The 18,224-nt window shown below is 39.4% G+C and overlaps 1 protein-coding gene across 2 annotated transcripts in view; it reads right to left on the bottom strand.

Annotated features, from left to right (window-relative positions):
- LOC127372206 (cadherin-22-like) overlaps nucleotides 1–18,224 on the bottom strand; it is a 152,170-nt gene that overhangs the window by 72,159 nt on the left and 61,787 nt on the right. For both annotated transcript variants that reach the window (XM_051415696.1, XM_051415697.1), the window contains one exon: nucleotides 1,191–2,224. In XM_051415696.1, coding sequence (XP_051271656.1) covers nucleotides 1,191–1,421 — 231 coding nt within the window. In that variant the 5' untranslated portion in view covers nucleotides 1,422–2,224. The remainder of the gene's footprint in view (nucleotides 1–1,190; nucleotides 2,225–18,224) is intronic.

The raw sequence follows: 18,224 nt of genomic DNA, 5'->3' as shown, positions 1-18,224 counted from the left end.
GTGTAATTTTGGCTCATTAGTAGCTACATTTCTACAACGCAAATGCACTGAGCATATTATGTGGTTATTGTTAGAGGTGTCACATAATTACACCTTTACAGGTTAACAAATCTAAATGTATGATGACATTCTTTCACTTTAAACTATTTTTTCCACATCAAAAGTATTGTTATTATTGTGCTTAAGTATTCATTTGTGTACTAGGTTTGATTGATGGAAAATTATTAATGCATACTAATAATATAATTGTTGTAGATGTTCCATACAATAATGCATGTGTCAACCAATGCTGGTATCTTAATCTAATCTTCACTGGACACTAGCAAAGTAAACAAAATACAGTACAGTGTGAGTCCGTTTTTTCCAAATTAAAAGATTATACATTTTTTTGTTATTTAAACTGAATTATTATTGGGGTATTTAAGGGGAAATGTCAGTTTATGCAATCACATAAATGAAAAGACTGGCTTTACAGTAAATACGATGGTGGCATTTTCTATTGTATCTAGAATCACTTCTAGATATAATCAAATATGACAAACTCATTGAAAACTTTTGAACATAAGTAGATAAAACTATAAGCAGGAGACAGTAATAATAGAAACCCATGGCATTGTAGTGGTGCACATATTATATTCTGAAACAACATGTGTTGGTCACTTTGTATAAAAAGCATGTTGACAAAAATTTGTATATCTTCTCAAATAGTGAATTAATTTATAAACTGTCTGTCCTTGGAACCCTATTTGGTTTGTTGTATATCTACATTTGGATGCTGCATATTAACATTTTGGGACTCTGCTCCTGTAGGACAAGAACAGTTTTTGCTTTGGAGGAACTGATCTGGACATTCATTGTTTGTTCATTGTTCATTCACATGCTCATTAGAAAAAATGTCTGGAGATATGTGGAGCTGATGGTATTGGGCAAGCCTCTCTCTAACAATGTATTCATCCTGACAACACAGGCATGCAGACATCTTCACTGATTTTACTATAACTTGAAAAGTTGTTATAGGAAATCCATTTTAATGTTGTTTAGTGTATCTAATTTTGTGTTTGTCTTGACTAAATATATCCACAGATAGGCTTGCTTTTGATGTTTCGTATTTTTAAAAGCAGCAGTTCAAGGAATAAACGGCTATTCGCAGACTTCTTTAGACATTTACATCATAAAATTAGATGTCTTACCTTTCCAACGTATAGCGGCTCTGTGCCTGTGTACTCCTCCACCACAAAAAACTGGTTCCACACCCATCCTCTCTTGACTCGTTCAAGTGATGAGGGTCCTTGTTCCTGTCTACTCCCTCCTGGGGTCAAACTACTAGTCCTTGAGGGCTCACACCAGCCAAAACTGCAGCAGCTAATAAGACCCAATGCTGCGAACAATGTCCAAGCTCCTGCTGTCCAAGAAGGAGCCATTTTTTTTTCTTTTTTTAAATTAGGGAGAAAAAAAAAAGAAGTAAACCCACCCTGGGTCTACATGTAATATAAAAGATGCATGCAGACAGGAAGAGTTTTTCGGTTGTAGTTTTATACCAAATAAAACTCCACCAGGGAAAACATGAAAGGTCTTTGTGTGAGAACTTGAAAGTTAATCCATGGGATCACAAATAAATCTGAACTTATCTGCTGAATACAGAGCAGGTCATGGGGCATATTGGATTCCTACCACCTGCAGAGTTTCTGTTTGTACTGTAACATGGTCGGTCATCCTGATTCTTTTATACTATCTGCTCCACTTCATAGAGTTTCTGATATTTTTTTAAGTATGACCGAAAAGTAGTGAAACTACTTGAAATGTCTTTCAAGCTTAAATTTTGAAGGCAAAAAAACCCAAAAGATTTTAATACATTGGCTCACTTAGTGGGGAAACTAAGGGAAAACAGGGATCCTGCCCCTGAAGAGTAATGGTTTCCATTCATTCTTGACTTGGTTGTTTTTACTGTTTCAGACTTCACTTGGTTGGTTGGTGCGTACTTCAGGTGGTTTAATACTAAGCTGTCCAAAATAACTCTTTTTAACTTTTTTTGCAAAGAAAACTCTTCTGTAGTCCTGTTCCTTGAAATGTCATGACTAGTTTTGACTCTTTGTTTGATCTTCGATGGCTTTTCACTCCAGAACAATCCAGTGGTTTGGAAAAGTACTTCTTCAAAGGTCCTACGTTATTTATATGCCCATCGTGACAACTCCATCAGTGATTCATTGGCAGGAAAAGGACAAATCTGTAAGACAGAAAAGAAAATTGCTGTTATCATAATTGCAATTTGGGCTTAATATGAAAATGTTTTCTACTTGATATTTTTAAAGGTCCTTCTGGGTGTCACCCTGAAATCTGACAGGGATTGAAATGACTTTTACACGTTAGATTTAGAGTCATCTAGCAGTGTAGTTGCAGATGGCAACTCCCTCACTAATCCCTCCACTGCCAAGTGTGAAAGAGAAACAACAGTTGTAGAAACCACAGCGTGCGGAAAATCCAAACTGCACAATCTAGTGTTTAGTTTGTCTGTTCTGTCTGTTTCTGCCAATAGATTGACCTAAATGTTACAAACGGGACCTTTTTCAGCTTTTTTTATTACATAGCACATATACTGCATGTTTCATATTCATTCATTATAAGATGAATACTGCTGAATGAGCAGCAATTTATAAACAACACATTTTTTAAACACCACCATTCCATTAATCTTGCCTTTCTGTTACCTCTGTGTGTTCTGAGCTACAAAACCCATAAGTGTTGGTTTTGTTAGGATTATCTGGAGAAAACTATTTCCACGATTGTTATGTTCAGCAAGAATTCTAACAATGTGGTGTGAGCTGGAGAGCGATTGCAGAACAGTGAAAAGAGGACAGGAAACCAGGTGTGTGGAAAATAGGAAGGAGAGAGGGGGGGTAAGGTGTGGGGGCGGCAAGAGAGAGAGAGGTCGTTGTTCATCACACACCAGACCCAAAGCATCTGTCTGCCTTTCGTCCGACTGATGGAGCGGCCCTAACATCAGCCAGCTGATTAATTGCATGAGGGAGCACTAATTGGATAAAAGTATTAATCAATTAATTCTATCCAATGAGGCAACAACCCCCTAATACTTCAGACAAACATTGGAAAGTAGCAGGGGGGGAGGGCAGATACGGTCCTTGGCTATTGTGAAACATGCACAGAGGTTAGACAGAAAGACAGAACTGATGGAGCAGAGACAGAGAGAGGGAGTTTGGGTGGGGGGTAAATGAGAAAGAGCAAGACAAAAAGAGAAAGAACGAAAGAACTGAAAAATGAAACGAAAAATGAAAGACCAGAAGAGGGAACGAGACAGACTGTGTTGTATTGTGTGTGGCTGTTGGTGTGATTAATGGTCTCTTTGAAACATTCAGAACAAAAGGGGGATGACAAAAAAAGGAGAAACAATAACATTTAGTATGTCTCTGGCCTTACGACCTCAAGAAAGGAAGATTGCAACACCAGTCGAAGAAAAGCTCCTCAGGCCAGCAGGTGGTTTAACCTATTGTATTTCTGCTGGCTGGGAGAGGACTTCTAATCTCACTCTCCTCCTGCCCGGTAGCGTGCTTGGAGCTTCCGGAAATAATTCCTTCTCAGACTGTTGGTCAAGGGAATGTCCGTGGTATTGGAAACCAACTACTCTGGGGGTGTCCAATCTCCAGCAAGAACAACTTCAAGAGCTTAGACCTCTTCGTTTACTTGGTACAGTTGGGGTTGTTAAAAGAGGAACTACTGTATATGGGGATTTGCACAATATATCAGTGATGTTATCATTCATACAGTGTATTTAGTCATGTGATGCAGGGAGTAGCCAGGCAACATACACATATAATGTGACACGTTTAAGGTGATTAATACTGGGTATTGTTGGGGATCTTGCAAGAAAGAGTCCAGAACTATGCTAGAGGCTCTGTGTGGCTCTACTTAGGCACAGTAGTGCTTTGAGCTAAATGCGAGCGTACTAACACAATGCTACCTGTCAATGATAAGCAGATATAATGCTTACCATGTTCATCTTCTTAGCTTAGTGTGTTAGCATGTTAAGTGCACAGTACTCAAAGAGGATTTGTTCCCCTCAGGATAAACTGTAATTGTGTGTACCGAATTGACTGACTGAGTGGTATGCCTAAAAAAAGAAACTAAAGAAAAGGCCAAGATATCTTGACTTTTAGACCCAATGTGGGTAAAGCTCCAAAAACAGTGGATCCTACTGTCCCATGATGCCATTTGATCTTTATTAGACCCTGTATTTGTTTATACCACGACGTCTTTCAAACTTCAATATCATAACCCAACTTGAGACCCTAATGATATAACTATAATTTGTTTCCATCGGAAGGAAAGTATTAAACAGTCCACAGACTTCCCGAAACTAATTACTTGGTGGAGTGTTCTTTTTACTGTATCAGCTACAAAAGCTTAAGCGTACTTCATTGAATGTCACAAAGAAGTACTCCATTAACAGGACCCTATAACCACCTTATGACCACACCTGACCACAGGAAAAGTGTCAGCTAATGGACACTTTTGCATTCATGGTCAGCCAATCAATGATCAGCCTGCCAACAGCCCTTGGAGGCAGAAAATAGCTGCTCTGACCCCATACCCATACACTTTCCTTTAGGACTAGACATAACAATGCTGAACTCCAGAAAGACTCTCTCCATACAGACAGACTCTCACCTTTGTGCCCCGGACTGATTGGCAAGGCAGATCAACACCAGTGGTGCACTGTGTGCCTCAGCACTGAGCATGCCTCTGCCTGCGTCCACTAACAGTAGGAGTGTGCTCGTTGGCAGTGATAGGCCTATTTTCCAACATTCTACTCAGATGGAGCTTTGCTCTGACAGCAGAGAGACAGAATGTGACTGGGCTCTTCTGCCTCTGCCCTGTGCCCTTCTCTAAGATCCACCACTTGCCCCTGCAGAGGATGATGGCCAATCCATGCTGCCTGGCAGTGGAGATGACACATTATTATCATTCTCTGCTGAGGCAGAACTGTGTCCCTCTGCAGCTAGACCTCCTCTATTGTGATGTTAAAGAGCCAGTTCAAACATTGCTGTGTCTCCAGTTCCACAGTTGCTGTAAGTCAAGGTTGTGGCTGACCCAAACAGACCACAAACAGACCATACAACTGACATATCACTGCCTGTCTGCCCGCTGCATTACTAACCCTGGGGTTAGTAATCTCTTGCAGATATTAACAATGTCCTGCTCCTCCACCATTCTCTCAGGGACAAGAAGTGGCTAGTCCCCTAGCGTGTCCCCTCTGCAGAGCAGGTTTTTCTTTGGTGGAATGCTACTGATGGTAGCACTAGGACATTCCTACATGCTCTTGAACTGCTATCTAAGCTCTGAGGGTAAGAAGACTTATTCTTCAAAGCAGTATCATTGGGCACATTGCATTGGCCTGCATTGGCAAGTCAAATACATGGAGATTCTAGGAACCTTGACTGTGAACAGTTGCACATTGTTCTAATTCTACCATACCATTTAAAGTATTTCCTCATAAGGGTATAACCTGTTGAACAGAGTCTGGCATTCTGAAAGGCCATCCAACTGGACTTGTTGGATCATATTTCTTTTTCTCAACTCTACCTGTAGCAACAAGCCTGCGCCATTGCAGCCCCTCGTGGATTTTTAACACAATGCTATTTCATGTATGCACTTTGAGAATAAACAAGCAGGTGCCTGGTGATCTGCCTGTGCCTGTGTTTGTAGATCCCTGTGGACTGAGAGACACATGCATGACATTGTTATTGTTGTTTTTTTTCTGTAAAGTCTAGCCAGTACATTTTGCTCTATTTATTACACAACAGATCAGAACACACAGTTCTGAAGCATTGTAACATAGCATCGTGTCTGCACAAGTTCAAATTATTATTTATATTTTTCTATAAAAAATGTATCACATATACCTTTAGTGGGATAGGAATAAGTGAGTCTATTGTCGCACTTTGAATGACAGTCAATAAAAAAAGAAGAGGAAAAAAAACTAATCGTAAGTCCTTCGCTTGACTTAAACTGATCAAAAATATTTCTTTTCAAGTTTCCAATTAGATATGTTTGAGCTGTGGAGTGATAACTTCAAAGAAATGAAAACATACAGTTTATTCCTCTGTGCCTCAAAGGCAAACAGCATTGGCAGGATAGAATTAATTCGTTTTTGCCTATCTACACTTTCCCTGTTCCCTTACAGTAGATGACTTAACAGTGCGGCAGGCAGTTTGAATATGTTTAATTAGAGAGCATTTGTATCAAATATTTTTCTGCCTGCACCAACGGCCCAGAAGTTGCTTTGCAAACTGAAACATTTGCTGAGCACCAACTGCTTGGTATCTAAAAACAAATCCACACTCCTCCAATGAATCTCCTTCTGTTCTGTCTTCCCACTTAGGGGAATTTCATTAAGTGTGTACACATTTACTCATAATTAGGTCTAAAAGTAGGAAACTCTAATGAGTTGGGGGGGGGGCAGAGTAAGAGAGATTTATGTTAGTGTGTTCTGGTTTCACTCAAATTTGGCCATCACTACGGTGGAGTCAGAAGCCTTCACTTCTGAGCAGCAGAGGCAAATTAGTGGCATGTCAATTACTGCCCTTTCTTTTCTAGCAGTGGCAAGCCAATCTTGTTGTTAATGATAAAAATATGCCTGACATATCTGTCTCCTCCTGTGTATCTCTCTCTTCCCTCTATATTTTTCCACTCCTTCATCTACTCATTCTCCAATCCAAAGCTATTGGCAAGCACTGTGCAGCCATACGTGACCTATTAGAGTGCTGGATTGATTCTAGAGCATGGCTGCAGCCTCTCATCAGTGGGCATGCCCAGAGCAGGCCCTTTGACAGCTGGCAGTGGACAGACGACAGCCAGGCAAGAGTGATTACTGCGAACTGATAGGCGTGGGGCTAATGGCCGGCAGACAGCCCTCTCTGTCTCTGTGACACACATCCGCAAACATTCACAGGAATGCAAGCACACTATGTAGCAGTGTGTGCGTGTGTGTGTGTGTGTGTGTGTGTGTGTGTGTGTGTGTGTGTGTATAACAATGAAATTGACTAGGAGAATGCAAAGTACGTGGCCATATTGGGTCAAAGCATTGGCCTTTTGCCCTCTATGCTGCTCTGACCAAAAAAATATGACTAATTGAACAATAATTCATTAAATTCATAAAAAGCAACAATATAAAATACTGAATTAATTGTTTTCTAGTTCTGTAGTCTAAACTGCCTTAAGAAGTAATTAAAGAGGTATTGCACCCTAAAACATGTTTTTTTTTTTTTACTGTAAAATGAATTGTGTGACTATACTGTGATGAAACACATCAATGCTGGTGTTAAAATTGACACTAAATTAATGAAAATCTATATTTTGTGGGTTGAAAATGGCTCAAGCTGCCATCTCTTGTTTTAAATCACCTATGACCTTATAAGGCCAATGCTTAGATATGAGAGGAACGTTTGGAGATCTTGTCATGACATGAAAATGTGTTACTACAAGTTCTTCTTTATCATTATTTTGGTGAGTTACACAACAATTATGTTTGGCTTAGAAGTCTCCCTGTTGTGTTAATTGGCCCATATTAATAACTTAATTAGCATAGAGTGCATCAGATGGTGGCAATATTTATGTGGCCATTGTGTATTGTAACTGTCATCCTTTAATTCATTTATATATTGTTGATTACTGGTTTCATCACATTACATTGCATATCTTGGAGCGTGTAGTTGCTTAACACTGTAATGATTTAACTGTTGATTGTATTTATTTGTAAAAGGCTAATTGTTGGGTATAGTAAGGTAAGGTTAATGTGGCTTTACAAATGAAGTTTCATAATGGCTGTTGCACATTGTTTATAGTGACAGTGAAAGGTGAGGGTGGCATAAAGACAGAGCTGAACGGAGCAGTTAAGCACGGTGTTCTTTGCAAAACTAGTTTAAAAGCAGCAGTTGGAGAACAGGTAGATTATGAGTGAAATATCTAGCTGCCATTTTTACATACTATCTTAAATACCTATTTTTTGTTTCTGTACCTTTTGTTCAGCTTGGAAGTAAGCATGCTTTAATATATACTGAGAAACTAATATAATGTTTGAAACATACATCTGATCAGTTGTTGAAGATTAAAGGCAATACAAGATGGAGGGGGAAGGGGAGGATATATTAAAATTCCTTCCCTTATTGTGGAAAAATGATCCATATTCTGGAACACTTATAATGAATTAGAAATTAAAATGTCAGCATACTACGGTAGAAAATATTTTAACAACTGAAGGAGAAATAAACGGAACCTCTAGCAAATTGTATCCATTGCTGTAATTTTACTGCAGCTATTTCAGGGTTCAATATTAAGGATTACTTGTTGCAGTGCGCCAGAATGAGACTGACACAGCAGCTGATTGGTGCATCACTTATTTCAGTTTTTCTCCAAAACAAGTTTTGGCACTCTTTTTTCACACTGTGATAAGCTTGTTATCTTTGCCTCTCTGCTCTGCCATTAGCCCGCTCTTCTCTCTATTGTGCCTTCCCTGACCAATCAGATTAGATGCCACTTCAGAGAGTTGTGTGGAGTGCATATGAGTACTGTGAATTAAATGAGTGAAAAATACATGGCTGCTTCTTTTTTCACAGAAACACCTTTTAACTTGGGTTGAAAATGATGAATCAGTCTTTGCAATGATTTGTACCATTTGTCAGTGATGTCAGAGTAAAGCAGATCAAGCTGGCTCATGTCTGAGGCACTGACAATTATTTCAAACTCAGACTCCATGGCTGCGACAAAAGCTGGCAAAGCAGGTAGATGACAACACCTCTTCAGATCCCTTAATGTACTGGCAGGACAGATGAGTAGAGAGCAGTACCAGTGTCATGAAATTCCTATTTTTTGCCTTTCCCCATGTTACTGAGGTGCTAGTAGATTCACAAAGAAACTTCAATCAGTGCGTTGCAGGGTTTAACGCACAAGAAGAGACCAGACTGAAGTATTTATAGCAATTATTTGAAAATGAAATGAAATTTCGTACAGATATTCAAAGGCAGAGACTTTTCATTTAGGGCCACCAGCAGGCTAACATTTATTTTTTGTGAAATATGTGTTGGAAGGATTACCATTAAATTTGCTACACCCATTCATGTTACCCTCAGGATCAACTGTAGTACCTCTGGTGATACCATAACTTTTCATTTAGCACCATCATCAGGTCAAAAATTTATAATAAAAAGTCATAAACAAGTACATCTGGTCCTTATTTTTAAGCTTTGGCCATGATTGATCGTCATACTCATTTTTTTTATATAAAGGGACTGCTACAACGGTAATAGACAGAGCTTCAAAATGAAGTCCAAAGGTTGTCACAACATGTGAACATGTAAACAGTATTGAATCAGCTCTTCCCATCAGAACAAGGTACGGGTCTGGGTTTATAACACTTTTTTCACTAACAGCTTAACTGGATTGGTTGAACATTGCAGTGCAACTCTGAATTATAGCCTAGAACCCAATTTTGAACCATGCAATGTTTTGAGGCAGGGAAATATAAAATTCCTCATAGGGTTGAATTTGCACATTAGCGGAAAATGTCATGCTTTAATTCATAATTCATGATTTCACAGAAATTACTGTGTGTTGGAGCTGGTCAAAAATACAGTGTTCTCCTACTGGGTAGAAACTTTTTTCTTTGTGGGAGCCTAGTATAAGCAACAATCTGAATGTATGAAAAGATACAAACACACACATACACATATTGACACTCTGCATTAACATGCGCACACACTTTTCCACACAAACAGAAAATAGGCATTTGATTTTGTTAATGTATGCAAGCCTGTACACCACATACACAAAGGCGCACTCGCCCTATCGCTCCATCACCCACCCTACCATTAGTTCTATTCCTCACTCTTCATCTCTCATGCTTCCTTCACCGTCTTATTCTATATTCTATGCACCTAGTTGCCTTCTCTGTCTTTGTCTCCCTCTTTCTCTGTGTCTAACTTACTGTCAACAAGTTCTAAAACCTATTGCTTTTCAGCTTTCCACTCTCTCCTCTTTCTCTGTCACTTTGTTTTTTTTGTTTTCTTTTCTTTCTACTCACTCTTATCCTCCATCACCCTGCCGTTACACCTTTTTTTTTATCATACCTTATGTTGTCCGCCCATCTACATCATCTTTCTCACTCATTTCTCCTTTGCACTCCACTGTCACTTTTATTTGTTTTTTTTTATTGCCTTTTTTGCCAGTTGTCTGCTTAACAGTCTCGTAACATCGTTCCTCCTTGCTAGTTTATCTGTTTGTCCTGTTTTTGTAACTGTTTTTATCTATCTCCCTTTTAAAACCTTTTATCTTATCGTTCCACCCTGTATTACTAAACACAGGTCTCTGGTCCGGGTTGTATGTTGCAATCATCTTCAATCTAATGATAGCTAAACACATAAAAACAAGCACATTTTCATTAACATCCACTCATATTTTCTGCACATTATTACATGCTAACATATGCCAACACAAACATTTTTCTCTTTACCCTCACCTAACCAAAAGCACAATTTGGCAACTCAGTTGAGCCTGGTATCATTAAGGAATATCGAAGCATCTATCTCTATCTCACAACTTCTCATTGTGATTACTATCTGAAAGAAGGAGTTTATATTTGGAAGTTAATAGCCTGAGGTTAACACATGGCCACATTTACTCCCCCCTGGCCCACTCCCTCACCGCAGTGTATCTCTGCCTCGGATTGATGTGTGCACTGATTTTGCATTTACTCAAAACCATCCCTGTGCACACGAGCTTACGAGCATGCACAGCTTAACACACACACACACACACACATACACACCTACACACACACACACACACACACACACACACACACACAAACACACTGTAGATAGCGAGACAGACCCGGCTCCATCTTCCACTGCCAGAATCTCCAAATCAGATGGATGAAAGCTGCCATCAAAGCCGGGCCCAGGAGGAGTTCAGACAGTCTGCTTATTCGAGTGAACCCGACACCAGAGTCCAATCCCCTCCGCCATGCTTATTAAATAGACTATTTTGTCATTTCCAATCCCAATTTGTCACAGTCACTTGGCTCAGCGGCCCTGTGCCATGTCACAGAGGGGTGAAAAAAAAAAGAACCAGAGGCACAACAGACAACATGTCTTTTTTGTGTTAAGTGTTTATGTAGCAATGGTAAAGTTTTAATGGACCGTTTTCCGCGAGTCTGACAACACACACAAAATAAAAGGAAACTAAAAAACAGCAACATTTTGCTTTGGAGTACAGTATGGTTGCCATGAAAACAAGTGCACTGGCTCATGGAAGTTGTGTAAATAGTCAGAAATGGGCAGAAATGATGAGCCTGCTACTCCGGGAAACATCACATTATGACAAAAATATCTGCATTCGTTGCTCTTTGCTACTCATTGGCTGCACTGGCATGGAGATTGTTCTTATTAAATGCAACTTCGAAGTTATCTATTATATTGTGTACCTTACATAATGTCAGCATTTGTTTTAAAAAATACATAGATAAAATGTTATCATGTCCAGATCGCACGTAAACAAGGTCTATAAAATCAGCCAGTGAAATGTTGACGCAAATCATCCACAGCTGCAAAGCACAGCACAGTTATTGTGCCATAATTGTCCTAACATCAATTCCAATGACCACAACATAATGTATAATCCTGCATTCAAGCCACCTCTGCACAGACATCTAACACATTTCATCCATCTGAATTAATCAATCCCACTGTAGTTTAACAAGGATCCAAGCTCCTTTCTCTTTGGCTGCCAAACATCTCCTACTCCAGCAGCATGCTAGTTGGACCTTGCTATTGTTTGGGTCTCTCTTTCTCCCCAACTGGACGCTATATTCTGAATCCAAAACCCCATGTTGTATTGGCAAGTCAATGATATGCAGCCAAGCGTGACTGGAGAGAACAAAATCTGCATTGACACAGGGAACTGTCTAGAGAATGGGTGCTGCCTTGCATTAGGCTGCTGTGTTTGCTTATGGGTTATAATGAGAGGTGACATATTGTCAGTGCCTTGCTAAAGCTGGTCTCCTAATTACACTAATTGCTGCTTTTCCAACCCCATCCCTCCCTTTCTCTTCAAATCTCTGCCCCCCTCACACCCCTCCATCCTCCTCCCTTGTTCCCTCTCTCCCATGCCAATACCGCTGCTACTCTTCAAAACTCAAAAGCTTCCACCCACGTACCAAGATGAGCCTGCACCTACTCTCTTTTCACTCGCTTACTCTTTACATTCATTAATTTTTCTTAAATTAAATTTTCGCAAACTACCTCTGCACCATACCTTTCTCTCTGTCTCTTCCTGTCTGTCTTTGTCTTTCTGTCTCTTTTTCTCTCCCCATTGAACTAGCCTTTGTGCCCATACATGCCACAGTGTCCACTACTGCTGCACAGGCCCCCATGCCTGGGCTGCCAGCTGCACAATTACTAAATCGCTCATCTCACGGGTGGCTGGCGCTCTGTATCCCCAGCTTTGGCTGGGAGAAAGAGAGACAGAGAGAGGGGGAAGAGACTCAAAGAGAGAGAAAGAGAGAGAGAGAGAGAGAGAGAGAGAGAGAGAGAGAGAGAGAGAGAAGAGAAAGAAAGAGAGAGAGGGGAGGGGGTAGCATATGAATAAAAAAAAAAAGGGCAGCGCAGTGGAATCTGGAGGCGGACTAAGAGCCTGAGCCAAAAGCTTGCTCCTATGTGGCTCTGCGTGTGTGTTTCTACTTACACATGTATGCTTGTGTGTATGCATGTGTGCAAAGGCAATATTATGTGTGTCAGTGTGTGCATTCACGCATACATGTATTGGTGCATGTGTGTGTCTCTGTGAAAGACAGGTGATGGCCAAGGTAGTTGACAGCTGTCAGTGCACATGGGCCCAGGATAGTAGAAAAACTCTGGTGTCTGTCAACACACTGCTCTGACTCTGCCCTTAACTCTAGACCGACTATACTTAGGACCCTCTCAGGACAACCAGAGACCACTGGTGCCTTTCAGAGCTGCTTCCAGCTAATGCAAATGCAAGAATAAGAGAGTTCAGGGGACTGCCCTGATGTCAACAAGTTGAGTATCTTGCCAGCAAGTATGACAGGTTTCTTTGCTCTTTCTATGAAAGGAAGCTTGATGCATCATGGATCAGGAGACTAGTCTTAGGCAGATGGATATGCATCATAGGTTGAGTGTTTTAGAGCTATGGAATTGTACGCTACAATAGCCTTAGGTTCACTTGGCATGGAGACCTGATAACATCTGCCTATAAATGGGTATATTGTGCCATGGGCACTGATGTCCTGCACAACCTGAGGTGTAAAGCTGTTACACAGGAAAGATTCTGCAACAACATGGATATGCAATTTTCTCTGTATTTTCTCTGTAAGTATTTTTACCTCTATTTGTTCTTTGTACAAAAACATAAAAATAGAGTAGTAGTAGCAGTAAAATATATATATGTTAATTCAGCAGCAATATTTATCCAAAAACATATGTAACAGTAAAACACTGGGGGCATTTTACTTTTACTTTTAATACTTTAAGTATATTTTGCTGATAATATGTACATGGTTACCTACTCAAGAAAGGCTTTCAATGCCAGACTACTTGTAGTGGAGTATTTTCACAAGGTGGTACTTAAGTAAAGGATCTGAATATGTCCTCCACCTCCATGTCAGTGGACAAGCCCAGTCCAGCTCTCACTTTTACACCTAAAAGTATAGGTGTATCCTGTGGTTGGTAAATAGTTCAGGGTTCTAATCAAAAGAATCAGATTTTGATGAGACTCATCCAGCTGCTAAATATCCTAGAGCTTCATGCTGCTCCACACTACCCTGCACCCTGCTGGCCTGATTGCAACAAAGAAACTAGCTGCTAAATATTCATTCATAGGCCTGGTGTATAATCAACTAACTACATGTGTAATATTGCCACACTCACAGAGGAAATTATAACACTTTAAACTGACTGCATGACCTTAAACCCTTTGGCAAAAAATATTAATAAACCTTACTTTAACAATATTGTGTATTGTATTTAACTAATACAAAATCAAGCAAGCAATAAGCAGTGTAAATAGAGTGAGTAAATGTAAAAATGCAAGATTAAATCACAAGAAAAACAAAATAAATGGATATTAGAGATCAAACTTTGTTGAAAACTAATTTATCTATTTGAACTCTTAACTAAATGCCAATTCTATTCCTTGACCAAAACTAAATAGATATTTAAAACATAATTCTAGTTCATTCACAATGAATATACTGTCAATGATTAAAACACAATAATAAATTAATAAAAATGCATTTTTGTACATTTAATCATTTATTATTGCACCTCCCAAAAGTTGTAGGATAAACTAAAAAAAAAAAAACAAACAGAAAGGTTTTTCTTTTGATTGCTGCGGAAAGGTCATTGGTGTGTTTGGTATTTGGCCATTTCATCCCAGCTTTTGTCACTACATTGCCTTGGCATTTGAACCTTATCTTATTTAAACATCTGTTTGTTTTACACACACACACCATGTTGGGATGAAAAAATAGTAATAAAATTAAAAAAGAAAAAACCAACAAACAAAAAAAAAGCGTAACTATGGTTTGACAAGCATATCATGTTTTGACACCTAAATGAATGCTTGCACTGTGTACTGAACCTGCAAGAGTGAAGGCATATCAGTAAAAGCCCAATGGATATTTATAAAGCGGGGCTGTCATAACATAAAATACATTTTTACCATACTAAAGTATGTTGCTAATGTTTTGTTTCAATTAATGAAAAAAAATCTCGTTCTGGGGTAATCTCTTAATCCGTTCCATAATTTCTGTTTATCCCTCACCTTTTCTGTCTCCTGTGTATGTGTCTATAAGTGTGTGTGTGTGTGTGTGTGTGTGTGTGTGTGTGGTGTGTTTACTGTTTCCCTCACTTTGATCACACTTCAGCTGCTTTGTTCATAATCATGTTACATACAATCTCTAATCCTTTAATATATTCAGAGGAATAAAGATATCAGGAGGACTTCAGTGGCAATTACATGGTTATTTTACTTTCCACATTATCACCATGTGAGTCCAGTGAAGCAATACGATGTGTGACAACAGCCAATCTTCTAACCTCAAAGCAAGGAGCAGATATGTACAAAATAAAAACAAGACAAACACTGTATACAGCTTTCACATCTGTTGTTCATCTTCTTCCGGCGTCATCCCCAAAAGTCATCTGTGCCAGAAACATATGTGCAAAACTCAGTCTAGTGCAGCCAATTACTGAATAATAATTGATTGGATACATTAAAAATATGTGTGAAAAGAAAATCCAAGACCTAAACTCTTATGTCTAATAAAGAGAAAGAAATATATTGTTGACCTCTTTATCACCAACCTGGTGCTGTTTCTTTTCTACCTCTCATCTCTCTGTCCTCCCTTCATCCCCCCATTATATGGCCCTACTTTTCTTCTCAGTTTAGTTCATTTTTCCTGCTGGAATGCTTTCACTAGGTGGCCATACATCCTGACTCTGTGTGCTGTGTGGTGCACTCAACCATAAGATTCCCATTAGGACAGATTGTGGTCAGAAAGAACCGAACCTGACTGTGTGTTTCTTCTCACCCTCCAAGACTCTGTGATGGTTGAGTGTCTGTGTGTGTGTGTGTGTGTGTGTGTGTGTGTGTGTGTGTGTGTGTGTGTGCGTAGGTTTGCGTGTGTGTCTGTGGTTGTGAAATTGTGTGTGAGACCCCCCAAAATGCCTCTCTTTCTAAGTCCCGGGAGCAGCACTACTCTAGCAAAGGCTAGGGAGATCATTAAGAGTCCAAAATAGAAAGAAATAACAGCAGAGAAGACATATGGGTGCACTATGGTGAATATAAAGAAGTTATTGCTGTTGAAATTGCCATTTCGTGCTTCCTCCTTATGTGTAGAAATTAAAAAAAACAAACAAACAAACACGCAAGCACTCAAAATATACAAGTTCACAGTACATACGTACATACATGCACTTCATGCGAGATGACATCTGCATTGCTGTACACAATAGGAAATGACAACCTCGTTTTCACATTAAGGGAAATGAACATGTTATTTGCGGAAAGGTCAAGCCTCCCAGCCTGGGGACAGGTTGTATAACTGCAGTAATTATTATGTAGCTGCTCAGGAATTAGAGGGAACTTCATGTCAAAAGTCAACAGCCAGGACACAGGCTGTTTGAATCCTCATCCAAGGGTTTGGCAAATGTCAGTGTTGAGGAAGTTACTTGAAAAAAGTATATACATAATACAATAAATAAGACTACATTCACCTTTTAAAAGCCATACCCGTCTTTACATGTCTTTTGTATCTTGTTCAGATTTTGTCTGACAGACTATACTGAGCATTTCCTCCACTACACAGCCTGACACAAAAGTTTAGCAAGGGTTCAGTCATTCTCACCTAGGCGTAACAATGTATCTATAATTGTGTTAAGTTTGCTGCGGTTATCCAGTGTTTCTGACCTGTGCACTACTTAAATCTTTGGTAATACAGTATATTAATCTTAATGTGGCATGAAGTCAAGTATCCATTCCTATTTAATTGCTTGCATGCTTCTTTGTGAGCATTCAAGTAGTGTGTGTGTGTGTGTTGGCATTTCTCCTTTTCCCCCTTGTGTATAACAGTTGCCCAGCACCTGTGAAACATTTATGGATGTGCACATACCCCTTGAACAGAATAACTTTACTTGACAGATTTTGACACAGGTTTGACTTCAGTGTGTTGTGTGTTTTCTGCAATGCACTGACACAGTTTTCATTAGGCCAGTAACTGTAACGCGATTCCAGAAAATCTAAACATGATGCATTAGACCTGTATTACTGGGAAGAGAAATAACGCCCAGTTATTAGGTTATTTTATTTAATCAACTACAAACTTGTGTTTATAATCTTGGATACTGTTTTGTAGATCCTATTCAGAGAAAGGAAAAGAAAAACATCCTCCCACTCTATATTCAAAGTGGTTAATAGTAAAAAATATATTGCATCTGTTCAGTATTAGCATTGTGGCAACCAACACATACTTTCTTAAAAGAACTTGGAATTGGTTGATTGGTCAAATCTTGCAAAGAGCCAAACAACTGTAAGAACAATTAATACAATTTTGCTTAGATCTGGAACAATCATGGTGGATGGATCTACAAACCATATTTACACACTTGTGTGTTCTTCAAACTGGGGAATTTGAATGCAATTGGATGCATCCTAAGGAGATGCAGCCTAAGCTTTTTTGAAGTACTGGAAGCAATGAATATAGAGCACAGAGTCAGCCAACGGCAACTGATTTCACATAATAGCCACTTCACAAGACACACCTCCTCATCATCTCAGTGAGATCCTTTTCCAAAATCAATAGTTGGCTGAACATTCACTCCTTCATAGTTTCACACACATGAACACAAATGCCTCTCTCCCTCTCTCTCTTTGTGTCTCTGCGGTACGCTTGGAAAAATACACACACAGACACAGATGCCAATTCCAGCGTCTAAGGTGTGTTAAAGGTGTGTATCTGAAAAACACACATTTAAAAGTGTCCTGAATTTCATACCAGCTTATCTGAAGCCCTATAAATATTTTACGTTTTTCCCAACGATTACTAACAATCCTCTGAAGAAATGAAAAGATCTGCGAAAAGATGAGGATAAGCACAGAGGCACACAGGAAGAAACTTTCTAGTTATCCGCCTAGTCGTAGATAAACAGAGCAAACGTTCTTGGATAAATACATAGATCACACACCAAAAGTGAACTCAGCTGGAGAGGGTCATTACGGCGGCCATTTATTTTCTGTAGCAAACCTCTTCTGGGTTAGGAGGAACCAGAGTTGACAGTTTATGGGGCAAGAAGTCAACTAAAACAAATTGCCTTAGCTTCAGATACAAGCGAATTTGCTCTTCATGCCCAACAGCAAAACAAATGGGATGGCATGAAGAAAGTTTCTTTCCTTTTTGGTTTATAATGCACTTGTTCACACTGGGAATGACTAGGCCCTGCTAATGGCATCTGTATCGGCCGTGTGTGCTGCATGTATGGATTTTCAGAATTTATATTGAATGAAGTTAATCATTCCTTAGAGAGGTGCAGGTTGGAAAATACCACAAGTGAAATGCCATCACGATCACATAACTGTGACCCTTGACCTCTGGGTAAGTTCACATCCCAGACAAAACAAAAAGAGGAGAGAGAAAGATACAG

Source organism: Dicentrarchus labrax, unplaced genomic scaffold, assembly GCF_905237075.1.
Source record: "Dicentrarchus labrax unplaced genomic scaffold, dlabrax2021, whole genome shotgun sequence".
NCBI classification, from domain to species: Eukaryota; Metazoa; Chordata; class Actinopteri; family Moronidae; genus Dicentrarchus; species Dicentrarchus labrax.
This window is presented reverse-complemented; position numbering and strand designations above follow the sequence as displayed.